General features: G+C 37.5%; 1 protein-coding gene across 2 annotated transcripts in view; it reads right to left on the bottom strand.

The window, feature by feature from the left end:
• nrp2b (neuropilin 2b) overlaps positions 1 to 13,377 on the bottom strand; it is a 91,567-nt gene extending 78,190 nt beyond the window's left edge. For both annotated transcript variants that reach the window (XM_073845264.1, XM_073845265.1), the window contains exons 1-2: positions 12,712 to 13,377; positions 3,897 to 4,071 (exon numbers count right to left, since the gene is read on the bottom strand). In XM_073845264.1, the coding sequence (XP_073701365.1) occupies positions 3,897 to 4,071; positions 12,712 to 12,781 (245 nt within the window). In that variant the 5' untranslated portion in view covers positions 12,782 to 13,377. The remainder of the gene's footprint in view (positions 1 to 3,896; positions 4,072 to 12,711) is intronic.
• Between the last annotated feature and the right edge of the window lie 3,475 nt (positions 13,378 to 16,852).

Raw genomic sequence — 16,852 nt, forward strand, 5'->3', positions numbered from 1 at the left:
CAGGGTCAGGATGATGATCAGCTTAAAATAACACTTTATAAACACAAGTAAAGAACTTATAGATGTTAAATATATTTTTATTTATTTAAATATAATGAAATATAACTATTTATTTTATTACATATATTAATTTGCATTATATTTATTACATTATTAAATTGCATTATTTTAAACACTATACTTAAAACAATTAATATTTCTATTTATTAAATGTTTATATATATATATATATATATATATATATATATATATATAATGTATTTATTTATTTATTTAAATGTGTGTGTGTGTGTGTGTATATATATATATAATTTACAATATATTATAAATTAATATTATATTTAATTGCATTAAGTATTACAAAATATTTTACATACTATATTTAAAACAATATTTATTTCTATTTATCGACAATTTTATATATATAATTTATTTAAATATAATTAAATATCAAATTTATTTGAACATATAATAAATTAATACTGTATTTAATTGCATTAAATATAAAATATTTTAAACACTACATTAAAAAATATTTATACTTATCAAATATATATCAAATTTATATTTTAAATAATGATAATTGTTTAATATATTTTATTTATTTAAATATAATTAAATATAACAATTTATTTTTTATTTATATTAATATATTTATTATATATTATATAAATCGATATTATATTTAATTGCATTTATATATATATATTTTTAATGTGTCTGTCTATCTATCTATCTATCTATCTATCTATCTATCTATCTATCTATCTATCTATAAAACAATTTATTCTATTTATCTATATATAATTTTATTATAATAAAAATTATACATTTTATTTCTATATAATAAATTAATACTATATTTAATTGCATTAAATATAAAATATTTTAAGTACTATAATATATATAAAAATTAATATAAAATGTTTTTTATTTTTATATTTATAAATTATATATCAAATTCATATATCAATTTATTTTAATATATAATAAATTAATATAATATTTAATTGCATTAAATATTATAAAATATTTTTAAACACTATATAAGAAAAATATTTCTATTTCTATTAATCAAATGTGTGTATATGTGTGTGTATATTCATAATATATAATAAATTAATATTATTATTATGATAATATTATAAAATATTTATTCAAAACATAATTTGTATTTTTATGTATCAATAGATAAACTTATATTTTATATTTGAAATACATATTATAATTTAATAATGTTTGAAATAATTAAAGTATTAACACAGATTGATACAAATTATAAAATTTTTATTTCTATGCATAACCAATATAGCAATCACATGGGAACACACTATAAAACACTCAGAATACCTAAACAACCACATAGCAATGCCCTGGTGACCACCCACAACACCCTAGTACTGTGGTGGTTAGTTTGGCACAGACAAACAGTGCTCACATTGTCATTAAAAGATGTGAAAATCTAGTCTGAACATTTGTAGCAGAGCAGCAGATTGGTGGAGTAAAGATGGAAGGTTGAAAAAAAGAGACATCTGTTTTAAGTCTTAGATCTGCGTAAACCTGAGAACTACTGGGAAACTGTCCACTTTCCTCTTTTCCAAATGTAGCAATGTGTCTGATTCAATATGGAGTTCTGTTTACTAATGGACGCGCAAAGAACTCCCCTGCGGGAGGAAAGCACGGAAAAGGATGTGTGATGTAATGGAACGGGCCGCATCTTCTGTCAATCAAGCCAGGGGTGGAGGGAAAACGAGAGACGAAAATAACAACAGTACTATCCCGTGCACAATCCACTAAGGGGTAAGCAAAGTGCTGGAACGAAACACATATCAGACTTTCCTGTCTCTGTCTTTTGATCTCTCTCTCTCTCTCTGATGCTGTGCTCACTGGAAGTGCTCAGTGAAGACACTTTCAACAAAAGCTGCTGAAAAATTAATGCTCCAATTTCAACAAAGGAATGTCAAAAGCCATCCCATAAATCTCTCTTTAAAAACACTTCTATGTATAATTAATAGATCCAAAATGTTAATAAATGCCAAAAGGACAAAGGGCAATATTCAGTCAGAAGAGTGAGAGAGCTGGAAGTGGCAGGTTGTGACAGGCTTTGTCGCTCTGCTGAGAAGGGTTTGTAAAACATGACTCACGAACGTCAAAGTCTTCACTAGCGATCGCTAATTCCTGCCGAATTCGTCCCATTTTACGAATCACGCTTTAAAACAAATCCCCCCAAACTGTGAAAACAGTGAAACTCCGTGTACCGTTATAATCCGTGCATTTCTGCTGCTGTCCAATAGAGGGAGGAGTCGACACAGCTGCCGGTGAAACACACGCAGAGAGCTCAAGCCTGCACGTTTTCATGATTCCCAGAAATGTGTGTCAAAGCTTTGTTTATTGGATATTTAATTAAAGTGAGGAGAGTGTGCGTAATGTCGACTAGAGCCAGACTCAGCGGGACATCACAGGAAGGCTCCAATAATCACTAGGCAAGAAACATCAGCAGTCTTTTCCGAATCAACACATTTTTTAAAGCAGCAGAATTAATCAAATACCATTCATTATATAAAAGAAAGTAAACAAGATTGCCTTGTTGCCTCTTAAGTGTCTGAAATACAGACATGGCAGTTTTGAAATACTCCCCTTTATTTCTGTTTTTACCTCATCATATAAAAGAATATTGTTTCTTCCTATATTATAGATATAGATACATTTCAAACTGTTGTCAATAACAATAGACTGTTTGAATTTGTAAATTATACATGTAAAAAAAACAGGAGCTCATAGGGCTGCGATATTACGACAAAAATCATTATTGTAGATTATTCCTCTTTATATTGTCATAATAATTATTAACATCGATATAAAAAAACATGTTTTTGTTTTGTTTTAGGCATGTCACTATTTTGGCTTCACAGACAAACATGTCAGTTCAAGACGTTAGCCAAGCTAGCACAAGTTATGCAAAAAACGAACCAAAAATTTTATAATCACTGAAGCTACGAAATGAATCTTTTATTTGCATCATATCTGCACTGTGTTGTTTATGATGAGGGAATTCGCGAGCATGCAAACTCAACAACAGCTCTGGCATTTTCAGTGCTGATTAATCTAAGCACCTCTGATTGGCCAATGCATTCCAAAGTTCAACAGAAACACGTTTGATTGGTTATAAAGCTCAACGTTGCACAAAACAGTGTGTAAAAGCAATCTGATTCAGTGTGAGTGAATCTAAATTACACTTTTCATTCTTTTTCACATTTCATTTTAATCGCGACAGCCGTAATACATTTTTTAATTGTGCAGGGGCATTTTTTGCCACTTTGTCTTGAATTTAGGGGTATTTTTATTCAGTATGGTGGTATTTTTGCCACAAGCCCTCGTTATTTTCCAACCCTGGTAGATATAGATTCCTATATGTGACCCTGGACCACAAAACCAGTCATAAGTAGCATGGGTATATTTGTAGCAGTAGCCAAAAATACATTACATGGGTCAAAATTATACATTTTCCTTTTATGCCGAAAATCATTAGGATATTAAGTAAAGATCATGTTCCATGAAGATACTTTGTAAATTTCCTACCGTAAATATATCAAAACGTACTTTTTGATTAGTAATATGCATTGCTATGGACTTAATTTAGACTACTTTAAATGTGATTTTCTCAGTATTTTTGATTTTTTTTGCGCCCTCAGTTTCCAGATTTTCAAACAGTTGTATCTCTGCAGAATTTTGTCCTAACAAACCATACATCAATGAAAAGCTTATTTCAGCTTTCAGATAATGTACAAATCTCAGTTTCAAAAAACATACCCTTATTACTGGTTTTGCGGTCCAGGGTCACATATATAGTTTCTTAATCAATCATCAACTAAAGCCTCAGAACTTTTTCTGCTTACCTGCAGTCCAGTTTTTCCAGCTCAAAGTGTGGGTTAAAGTTTAGGACGATACGCTGGGACGGTTCGGGCGCTGTGATCACCCATCGACAGTTCTGGTGGGGCGGGTACTCCAGCGGGTAACCGGGTGTGGTGATGTATCCTGCGTCACTGGCATCTAAATGCCCACCACATGGCTCTGTGAAGACGAGAGGTCAAATGATTCAGCAGGTTTAATCACTTCAGTAGTGTATTTATATTAATTACATTTTATTTAATAATATTTAGCACTTAAAACCAGTTAATTTATACGTAACTCAAGCCATTTTTTCCAGCTGTTTGATGTGATTCACTACACATGAATCAATATGACACAAATGACTCTAATTGAGTGAAAGGAAATAGCTGACCTCTGCTAGTCAATAAGTAAAGCAGTCATGACTTGGCAACTAAAGGCTTTTGTTCTGTGTCCCGATGTTTAATACAAACTGGGAAATCAAAGAATCTGCTGTGTCCAGTGTTAACCATGCTTGTCCCAGCTGTCATCTGGTACACAACTGTATCACTGACAACAAGCAATCTGCAAACATTAGGACACATTCTTCAACAATCTCTTCAGAATAAAAAACACTCTATCACACATGACAAGCTACTCAGTGACAGGAAGTGTGTCTGCATGAGGTCAGAGGTCAACCCAATGCTGTGATCAGTCACAAAGATGCCTTTCTGTGCGGAAAGCGCAGAGATAGTGCACTCATTCTCTCTCTCCCCTGTCTGTGTTTACCATTCTCTTCCCGAACAAGCCCTCGGCTCCCACAGCTCAAATAATTGATATGGCTCTCATTCATTATTGCTCTGATCATAGTATTGAGGCACAGCTGTTTAACCTCTGCTAGAGCGCTACGATGTCAGCGCGCATGTTCGAGGAGAGGCGGCGTATAAATGTTTTAAGGCGCGGAGACACTGAATGATTCAAGATGGCTTCAGGAACTTGCCTGAAGAAGATATTGTGAAGAATGTTTCTTGTTGATGCAAAGAAACTTAGTAGTTTAACTGACAATGTTCATTCTTTAGAATATCTTTTTTGGGTTCTACAGAAAGTCACACAGGTTTGAAACGATCTGAAGGTGAGGAAACAATGAGCTGTTCCTTTAAATATAGAGCACTACAGTCAAACTGAAGTTGAAAGCAGTGTCATCCAAATGTTTAGAACTCAGCAGATCACAGTTCCATTTCTGTGGGAATTTCTGGAATTCTGTGGTGCCGGATTCCATGTGGTCCTGCTCATCACACATTAGCAGTGGCCCAGGAAGGACGGACACACGGCACGCACTTTGCTGCCATTACTTGAAATTCACAACAAATACACCGCAACCAACATACACTGAGCCCATGTTGTAGCGTCACACGTAGTGGCCCAGTGGGGACGCTGGGAAGGAGTTCAGAGGAAGTGAGGGCTTTGATTGACAGTTTGAGGTCTGTGGCTGGTTTCCACAGCGCTTTCTGCAAACAATTACAACTCATCTGTATTGCACACTTGATCTCTCGCACTCAGTCACCGACTTTCTCACCGTCGGAAAACAAGATTGATGTGGTAGGATGCGACCTCTTCATACCTTCCAGATTTACACTGCATTCAAAGAACGCTGCAACTAAACCGGGCAAAATGCGGCCTAATTCTGAAACCAGCAGACCATTCACCTTTGCTCCAACACAGTGCCTCGTCAAATATTGAATAGGGTAATGACATTGCAGCATGTACAGTGCAAGTTATGCAAAAACTGCCATTATAATCAATCTTTGAAATTAATCTTTTATTTACGTCGTATCTGAACTGTGTTGTTTATAATGAGGGAATTTGTGAGCATGCGCATTCGACGCAGCACTGACTAATCTAAGCACCTCTGATTGGTCAATGTATTCCTAAGTTAAACAGAAATGCATTTGATTGGTTATACAGCTCAACGCTGCACTGCAAAAAAAGGCTTATCTTAGTATTTTTGTCTTGTTTTTAGTCAAAATATCTAAAAAATAAAATCTTAAATTAAGATGTATTTACTAGATTTTTTGATATTTTGACTATAAACAAGACAAAAACAGTGTGTCAAAGCAATCTGATGCAGTGTGAACGAATCTAAATGTAATTCCGTGAATTCACTTTTCATTCATTTTCACATTTCATTTTATGAAACCCAGCTAATAAAGTTTTCATGTATTTCCCAGCATGAAGAAATGACAAACTTGGTACTAAATAGCCAAAAAACTGTTACATTTAATACTTTTCTTGCATGTGCAATGTTTTATATTAGAGATAAATATTCAGTTTAAACCAAAAAAAAAAAACATTAAAGAAAATATTCTTGGAGTTTTATAACAGTGCTTGTCTTGATATTTTTTTATATTTTATGTGCTTTAAAACCATATCAGAAAAGTCGTTAAATTCATCCTTTCTAAAACACCACCACAGACACACACATGCAGATGGCCGCCTTTGTCAGTTGCGTCTGATCTCATGCTGGTTCTGAATGTCCCGTCACCAGCACTGCATTTTTAAGACAGCATGTCAAGTTAAAAATAGCGCAAGTTTTAGAAACGCATCCTGAGACCTTTGTGCTCTGTTCCAGTCTGTTGCTCTCCATCCAGCTGTTTTCCAACACAACAGCATGTCTTTACGTAAATGCATCTCATCGACCTAAAACATCCTGACTAGTCATTTCAGGCAATCCACTGACTCGTTGAATTAGGAAATATGTAGTTTGGCGCTAAACACACTCCTGTAGGTTGCATCTGAACAATCCCAGAATCATCACTTTCTCATATGTTCCGGGTCGATTCGTTTGTGTATGCGTGAGCTCGCAGAAAGGAGGGTCGACAGGCTGACGGGTCTCATTAGGAGGTGTTCTTCCTCCCTAAGCTCTGGGCCTCAACAGAACCGGTCTGACAGTGCAGAGATTCATTTCCGCTCCGAGCAGAGAGAGCGACAGATACTGCAGTAGTGTTGTGTTGCTGTGTGTGGTGGCCTCATGAATTATTGTGTCTGTACTGCTAAAGGAGTCTATCCATCTACAGTCTCTGCCACATGCTATCACAGCAGTATGCGAATGGGCCAGAGTCAACACACAGTGTGTGTGTGTGTGTGTGTGTGTGTGTGCACATGTCTGTGTTTGTGGATGATTTGCTGTGCACCAAGTACAGACAAAAGTTATGAGTTAGGGAATGGAAACGCTATTTTCGCTGAAAACATAAAACACGATTTTGTTTCAATGAACAGAAATGAACACTTCTTGTTTTTAAAATAAAATCCGCTCTCATGAGATTAATAATAAAAGCTAATAATAGATTTTTAAATTACAGATCGCCTTATGGAGGCAGACATTTTGAGACAACAATGTAATCCACGATGATTAAACATTTTAAAAATAAATAACAAAAATGAATAATGTACGAATAGTGCATTTCTAAAAAAGTAACCCTGGATCCACAAAACCAGTTATAAGGGTCATTTTTTAGGGCCCGAGCCCAGAATGGGCGAATATATATATATATATATATATATATATATATATATATATATATATATATATATATATATATATAATATATATAATGTATTATTAATACATGAACCCACAAATATTTTTAACAAATATAAATAAATGTACTAATGTACCTTTTAATAATATATGAATACTTTTTTTAGCTTAATATTAATTAACATTAATAAATGCTATTTAATTATTGTTCATGTTAACTAATATAGTTAATGTTAACAAATTAAACTGGATGGCAAAATTTTAAATATTGTGTGTATGTGTCTGTGTGTTGATTTTAATTAACCCTTTCAATTCTGTAAACTTTAAATCCAAACTGGCAGAGGGTTACTGTGAATGCATGTGCCAACTGGGCACCGTTTTCCTGATGCTATCGGGATGGTGACTGCGCATATGGCGAGGGCCCGGTCATCGCTGCTTGCAGCTTTAATTTGGAATTGAGATTTATACAAGCTTTCTTTTGATGTATGGTTTGTTAGGATAGGACAATATTTGCCTGAGATAAAACTATTTGAAAATCTGGAATCTGAAGGTGCAAAAAAATCTAAATACTGGGAAAACTGCCTTTAAATTTGTCCAAATTAAGTTCTTAGCCATGCATATTACTAATCAAAAATTAAGTTTTTAAATTTACGGTAGGAAATTGACTAAATATCTTCACAATGTTTACTTAATATCCTAATGATTTTTGGCATAAAAGAAAAATGTATCATTTTGACCCATACAATGTATTTTTGGCTATTGCTACAAATACACCCGTGCTACTTAAGACTGGTTTTGTGGTCCAGGGTCACAAATGGCATCAACAATGTGCAAATCCTACATCCACACCACTAGGTGTCAGTATAAGTCCAATACAACTGCCTTACCGGCCAGTGCAACAAAAATTACTATGCGCAACTGTAAAATAAATGATAAACTCACACCACAGCAAATAGATCTCCTCCAAGTCACAAAATCAGATCTCGGCGGAACCAGTTTCTAAAAATGTTTGCGCAAATTCTCCATCCACACCACTAGGTGTCTGTACCTGGAAATTGAACTGTATTATTTGGGTCAATAAATGATAAACCATTCACAGTTGGTCTCATAGCATCAGTCTTCCCACACTACAGCTGAACGTCACACTGTTCAATAGAAACCGAATCTACTAATAGAGCTCCTTCGATTCACAAAATCAAATCTTGGCCTGAACCAATCAATAGCTTTGATTGTTGGGGAAATCAATAGTATCTTCAATCCTCACTTAGCATAAGACTCAGCACGCAACGCTCACTGTTCGGCACAGCCGTGTTTTGCTGAGTACACACAACAACCGCCACAGATCTCATCCTGTCAGAGCTTCCGGTGTCGGCACTTTGTCAATTCGCAAAACCCCGCTTCTCTCTTTTCTTCAGATACACGACGTTTCTCCCCGCCTCACTTCCTGCAGGATTGAGGATGCTGCCGGTGGGTAGGCCTGCCGCCGGCCCCCTCACTTTAGGGCCATAAGTAACTGTAAACGGTGCTGAGCAGGTGGGTGGGGGAACGAGAATGGAGCTGCATTATTTATGGGTTTCTTGCTTGTTTTGAATTTCATCCCGATAGCACTGTTTCAGCACTTTTCCAGCGCCTGCCACACGAGAGTGAGTGAACGAGTGCCGCGCATTCGCTGGCGCGAATACAAATATCTGACCTTCTTTTAGCTGATTTACAGGCCCATTTTCTGCTGAAGGAGTGCTAATATTACCCATTACACGAGACGGCAAAGAGAAGAAAACAGTGCAGGGAGCAGACATGACAACAAACTGCAGTGATTTACATAACGGCCGTTGTTTGTGGAGATCCGGTGCATTTATCAGTTCAAGCTGACCAAACATTTGTTTCTGCTTAAACTCTGCGGTTCGTCGGCTGCTGATCAAGAAGCTTTACAGGTGAGGTCACATTTACTTTTGGTCTGCGGAATTCTGAGGGCGAATCAGGTCAACCCGATAGGAATCTGTGCGTCCGGGAGTTTCACATGAGGGCAGCTTCGCTCATATTCACATTGGTCATGGGAATTCACTGCAACAGCCAACAGAAAGTGACATCTGTGTGAGCCGTGCTTCATGTATCAGTACGTTACAGACAACAGCTAATGGACTTTTTTCGCAAGTTATTCAAAAGGCTCCTAATTCTGCAAAGTCACTTGGATATATGCGATCTGAAGAGATTAGACATGCAATGCATCTGTAGAATTGGTATCAAACTCAGTGTTAGAACAGAGGAACACAGAGTACCTTAAACACACACAAAGAGGTTGCCAGAAGTCCACATCTGCCTTTCATCAGCATCAACAGTATAAAGGGCTCAGAGGAGGTGCTGCTGGACGAAACCTAATGCTACTCACACACATAGAAAGTGAAGCTCTAACAGACTAAAAGCAGGTTGAACAACTCAAAAATGAAACTCAGAACCAATCGCCTATAAAAAAACCAAAGATGTGCGCATGGAAAATGAAATAAGCTTGGAGCCACTGAACAGCAGAAAACGAACATGACAAATGGGCTTAGCAGGGATCCGATGAAACTTTAAAGAGATCCCATTCACTCAGTACGCCACGGAAAACAACCAGCGCCAGGAGAGAATTGCTCTCATATTCCCTCGGAAATTCGGCACAACACGTGGTGGTCTCTATTAGGATACTGATGTGTGCTAAACTGCGGTTTGAAAGCAGCTACCCGTTGGGTTTGCTCCGGTAGCTGCAGTTTCTCTGGAGCGTGTTGAGGATCTGCAGGTGGTCAGGTGTGTCTGCACAGCTGCATAAGCATGTAATCAATCGCAATGTCGCCTCCAGGCGCAGGTGGCCGAGGCTTTGCCAACAACATGCTCTTTGCGCTCGTACCAGTAGGTACACCGGGAAAAATATGGAAGAGCATCCGGACGTGCTGTCTTTCAGGCTCAAACATGTAGATGCACACGCATCCGCATGCTATCACCACACACTGCTCCTCTACTCGGCAGCCATAACCGCCGCCACAGGAGAGGAGCTGGAAAATATCAGCAGCTGACTGGCGGAAGTCAATAAGGTTTCTCATTTTCACTGAGCGAGCGTCTGCTGATGAATAGCTGATATTTAATCGCAGTGATGAGACACTTAGAGCTCCGGCGTTCTGTCTTATTACATTCTGTCCGCACTAGAACAAGAGGCTTCAGCCCCCCTGTCGTTTAGCGTGTGCTTCATCAGCTGCTGAGTCCAGCTCACTTCAGCAGGGCTTCCTGTCCCAGCAGTAGATGGTTAAGCCATTCTCCCTCTCTCAAAACCATTCATCCATCTGATTTAGACCGTCTGAAGCTTAACAGGACTAATTAAGGCACTGTTGTTGTGTTGGAAAGATAGCTGGGCTTTTAGAAGGACCCCTGTGGAGAGCTCTCTCTTGGATCAGGTGCAGATCCCAACACAGATCTGTTGGGTCTGGCAGCACTGCAGTCGACATTTGGTTGGAAAATACAGCTAAAGCTAGTCCAAAAGAACTTTACTAGAGGAAAAAATGCTGAAAGAGTAAAAAGAGGCCTAACAAAAACTTAACTCAAACACTTCTGACTTTATTTATTCACCCAATTGACTTTCTTCCATGAAACACAAAAGGACACATTAGCAGTCTCTATTCACTTTCGCTGTATGGAATAAACATGCAATAGAAGTGAATGGTGACTAAGACTGTCAGTCCTAACTGTTCTATTTTCTTTTGTATTCCACAGAGGGCAGTTTAAAACAACACTAGGGTGAGTAAATGAGGACACAATATTTATTTTGGAGTAAACTAATCCTTTAGTAAGTTGGTTATCTTGTGTGGTCCAACAGAAAAATGACTCAATTTATATTCTAGTGTTCAGTTAGCCTACTACGTATTTGCATACACAAATGGTGTACAATGAAAACGTATCTATTTCGTGAGGCTGCAAAGTTACAATAAAGTAATGAGAAATATATACATATTTCAGATTGATACCGTGAATAAATCACGTAAAACGTGTAGACTAGCCTACAACAGTAAAAATCCCCGTTCAAAAATCCCCTTTAAACCGTTTGCCATTAGTTTTCACCCTAGTCAGACACAAGCAAGACAGGCTACCATAAACGTCGACTCTGTGAAAGCCAAGTTTCCTTTACACGTATGTTTATTCATACATAAAGCCCAAATTTCGATGTTATTAATGTCATTCTAGATTTTTTTCTCGTGATTTGCATAAATATATCGTTAGAGGAGTTTTTAAAGGTTTACCTTAAAATATCTTAATGCGTCAGTGCCTGAAGTGAGTTTTAACAGTCAGTCAGGTTAATAAAACTCGCTAAAGATAGTTTGAATGCAAAACCTGTCTTTCGAATCACCAGCGAGGAGTGTGAAAATGTCAAATAAAGGCTATTAAAATATGAAAACACGAAATCTAATTGTGTATACACATAAATATGTGCAAACGTACCTACATTATATATCGCCTATATGCGAAGATATATACATTATATATATTCTGTATTCCCGTTGATATTCTCCATGAGAGTCGCTGGAGGTGCTTCATGTGCCCGCGGCTGCACAAATACAGTCGTCAAGACTAAGTAACCATGACAGGAGAACACTACGACTACAAAAACACCGTAAATGATGAGTTACGACTTTGTAGGTCAAAAATACACATATTACGTGTTTAAGGGTTAAGTGATAGGTGGCTTAATTTAGGATCCCATTCGTGGCATGAAGAGAATCCGCTGCGTAATTTACTCTAGAGTTTATCTGTGAGCAAAATACCCTAAATCCTAAAAAAAAAAAAAAAGCAATTAACTGTGTTACACAGCTAATTGAATAAACAAACACAAAATAGATTTGTGAAAACGTGCGGTGGAGTCAAGTGTGAAGCGCGGCGTTCGTCGGAGCTCATGCCGAGAGCGCGTCACCTCCAGCGGGAAGGAGACTGCCAGCACACGCGGTGAGCTTTCACCAATCACACTAAAACCTTCTAAAAGCTTCTGAAGCGCTCATCATCTTAGTATTGTCGTTTTGGTTTGGTTTCATTATTGTCTTTTTTTAGCCACTCTCTTTCCGTTTTTTTAATAATAAGTACTGAATATGGACTATTTGCCGTTTTGTCTGTCAGTTGTGAGGTACGACAGACCTAAGCAGAGTTCAATACAAATACCCAAATGACAGAAACTGAAACATATCAATAATGTGGTCGCAGTGCCTTAATGTGCAATATCACAGTACAGCATACGCGTAAAATGGAAACCTATACTGATTCAGATAAAAACAAATAGCAAAAGAAAAACTTACCCTCCTCTCCATAAACTAATGCCGCACACAAGACAAGTAAAGATCCACAGAGCTTTGTGAATAAATCCATCTTTTCTGGGTGATGTTCACCCAGTGCGTGTGGAGGAAATGCTGAAGTTCTTGTGATGTTCTTTGAAAATGTTCTTGTCCACTGATGATGTATCCACTTGTGTCTTCAGTCTGATAACAATTTCTTCCGCCTGCTTTCTCGATGTGCTTCAAAATGCTGGATGCGTAAAATCAACCCAGACTTGGCTGTTTAACATCTCCAGTGATATCCTCAACAAACAAAAAAACGACAACGAAATAAAACGGCTGCTTAAAACTAAACAACTTCCTCTTTTAAAGCCAGAGTTCAGCGCGAAAACATATTTTGGCTTGATTTCCTCGAGCTATAGCAGCGCCTGAGTGAGTGAGGTGAGCGGCGCTTTCTCTCGCCTTCAAATCCAACTGACATGAAGCGTTTTCCCGGTCTCGTCCCCACAGAATCCAGCACCAAACGTTCTGTCTCGAATGGGAAATACTGGCCACGGCTGAAAACTCTCAGAAAAGGGCAGTTCGGATAAGGTCTTCTGTGCAGAGGGTCCGTAACTGAAGTCTTGTGATAGAGATACTCCGTGCGCTGTCTCTTTGGCACTGCGCGTCTCTGCGTTTGAGCGCTGAGTCTTGCGCGGCAGCAGCATGTGGATGTAATAGCATTAAGGACGGGCGCAGCTATCGCATTACAGTCAGCACCTCGGCCCGCCTCTCCAGTCTCTGATTAAAGACCAGCCACTAGTCCCGCAGTTACGCTATAAAAAGGCGAGCGAGAGAAACACAAGCGCCCACAGCCACACGGGCTCGTCAAACGCTCGTGGCTGTGCGAAACCACAGCCTGGTTTGGAGACTTTCTTCAAGGTGGTACACGATATATGCTGCTAACAATGGGTCACTGACAAATAATGTTGTCCAAAATGATCAAATCGTTTAAATGTCCAGTTTAAAACACGTGTGATAGGTTTTTAGAAAAGCAATATTTACATTCGTTTGTGGTTTTATGTATTTTGGAAGAAATATTCATATAATATTATTTCCAACATAAAATTTTGAAATAAAAAATACTGAAGTACTTGTTTTAACAAGTTTATTTTAGATTTTTAGACATTATGTAAGTAAAAACAAAACCTGCAATAGCAAGAATCACATGTTTTGATATATAAAAATATTTTTTGAGTGGTTGCTCCATTTGACAGTAACAAAATATGCCTTGTAAGCCATATTGTCATTGTTTGTTTACATAGCAAAATGGCTTCCTGCAAGTTGGTTAAGTCACACTGATTTTAGTGAATAAAAGTTTTTCAAATAATCATCATATTTAAATAAAAAAAAATAATAATTGAAGAAGTAATAATGAAATATTTTTTCTGCAATTTCTGCAGTTACACCACCTAGACACTTTTTAAATTATTTCACAAAATCAACCCAAAAATATGTAATTCAGAAACTGAAAGCTTGTTAATTTTAGAAGAACATATACGCAATCTTTGTATTCGTTTGTGGTTTTATGTATTTTGGAAGAAATATTGAAGAAATGTTAAGTGGCGTAACTATCATGTAAAAAATAGTACTGAAGTACTTTCCTAAGTTTATTTTAGATTTTAAAAAAAATATTTTAGTAAAAACAAAACACATTTTGTGGTTACCCCATTTGACATTAACAAAATACGCCATTTCATTAAAAAAAGGTCCTAGTAAGTGATAATTATCATTGTTTTATGGTTACGCCACACTGATTTTGGTGAACAGAAGTTTTTTTTACATAATCATAATATTAAAAAAAATAATAAGTGAAGAGACATCATGAAATATTATATTTTTATTACACCACCTAGACACTTTCTAAAATTATCCAACAAAATCCCCCAAAATGATATAATTCAGAAACTAAAAGCAGGTTAATCATAGAAGGCCTGAAATAGGTCCGGACAAGAAAAAGCGTCACGTCATTGACCAAGATTTAGCAATAACATAAGGGGACAACAGAAGGAAACTGTTGTAATCATGTATAAGCTGCCATTACGTTTGACAGCTTGTTACATGATTGATGTCAGAATCGTAACAGTTTTGATGTCCTCCAGTTGACTTTAGGCAGAAAAGTGAAAATGCTGAGTTGAGCCATGCATTAGGTAAGGAAATGTGCATGGTAATGCGTGGCTGAGATTGAATTAATGCAAATGTTTTTGACAGCGAGCCAAGGCAAGATCAACAAGGGTATAGGGGTCAAACTTTGAGAAAAAATACAAGAAACCGAACAATCCAATGGTAAACGTTCCATGACGACAGATGTTTGACAGAAACTAAAAACATCTGTTTTTCTTTCCTTGTGACTGATGCACTGTTGAAAATACACACACACATACACATACACATACAGACTCACAGTTTAAATAATAACAACAAGCAGAAGTTTGTGGTAGGATGTGTGGGACACTGAGAAAAGGAGAAGAGAAAGCAATACTTGGGAGGAACAATAATGTCCCTCTGGCTCTGCCCATCCAGAGTCCTTTAATTTAGGCCCCCTGCACTCAAAAACATATGAAGACAGAAATAAGATACTAAGGTACTGCAAGAGTTTTGGGTTTAGAAAGAAGGGCTAGTGTAGACCTCACCAACCACACTGTGCACATCAAAGCTTTAAGGAACCCAAACTCTCAGATATGTTCATGTGCACAGATCTTTTCAGATCCACCCAATACAGGGCCAACGAGGGCCCCAATCCGCCACTAACTACGGCTCCTTTAATGACACAGCATTACCCTGCAGATCCCGAAATAAACTTCTCTTTCTTCAACCACCCTGCACACGCTCGACACTGTGACAACATGAAGCTGGGGAAGGACGGGGAAGCTTTTCTTAGCTTTTGATGCCTTGTCAGTTTCAGGTCACGTCTTATTAAAGTCATATGATTAGTCATGTGTGGTGGCACGCATGAGCTGTTAATTCTAAGAATCGTATTCACTCTTGGCGGAAATGGGAAGTGCTGAAAACATGATTGTTTTTGTAACACTGGACTTCTTTTTAATCATCACCAACCACTCAATGAGAAGTTTCATAGATTACTTGACAAGACCTCAATGGGAGGCCGTCATGCTCTTATCTCTCCGAGAGTACTGACTCCATCTCTCAGCTCTTGAGACCACTGCACTATTTGACCTGGGGCCTTGGGTAATACTTGATAAAGGTTGCTCTTTTACACTGTCTTCAGACCAGTCGTGTGGTGTCACCTATCACGGATGAGGTCAGAGTTTGGGTATAGTGAGGACTGGTCTTGGATCAGGGTGAAATAACAGCTTCCCTTTGAAGTGTTGACAGGCCTGGCCTGCGCTGTCCACACACACCTCGACCCACAGCAGACCTGTGATCATCCATCTTATTGGCTAATGCCAGGCTGAGCATGAGGAGATCTCTGTAGAACAGTGGAGCCTCTGTGCATGATGGTGGGGCTATCCACACTATCAGCCTCACGGGGGAAGTGTTGAGTGTGTGTGTGCATATGTGAGCTCTGAGGGCCCTGACGGCCATAGAGAGAGGAAAGTCCCTGCTGCGGTCCCAGCAGTGGCTGTACTTCATCTTCTAACGCCATTTGAGCTTAAGTCCCGCTCGAGCCAAAGAGCAGCCAATGCTGACACATCTGCTTGTTTACAGCTATCACCGTTCATGTCTGGAAGGAAAAAAGTACAAGCAGAACGTTCCTGAAGACATGTACATTTATTTTCACAAAGAAAGAATGAAAGAATAAACAACAAAAATAAAATACAAAACTGTCAGTTGGTGTTACCATAGAGTAAAAAGTGTGAAAATGCATGTTTCTCCATTCACCTTAAGAAACTATGTGATATTTTTAAAAATTAGGATAGAGGAAATTAATTAAGGAAAAAACACTGTCAAGTGGAGCATCCATGAAGTAAAGAGTACTAAAATACTTTAGTATGTGCGCGCCATGAAATACAGATAATATTATATATAAGAAGTCATGAATATAAAGAAGTTTGAGGTCACTTGACTTGACCTGAACAAAACACGGCTTTTCATAGCAACATTTATTCAAAGCCTGTAATATTTCTAGAAATAAAAGAACAGAACAAATTTAAATTAAGGCAAT

Source organism: Garra rufa, chromosome 8 (assembly GCF_049309525.1).
Source record: "Garra rufa chromosome 8, GarRuf1.0, whole genome shotgun sequence".
Classification (NCBI taxonomy): Eukaryota; Metazoa; Chordata; class Actinopteri; order Cypriniformes; family Cyprinidae; genus Garra; species Garra rufa.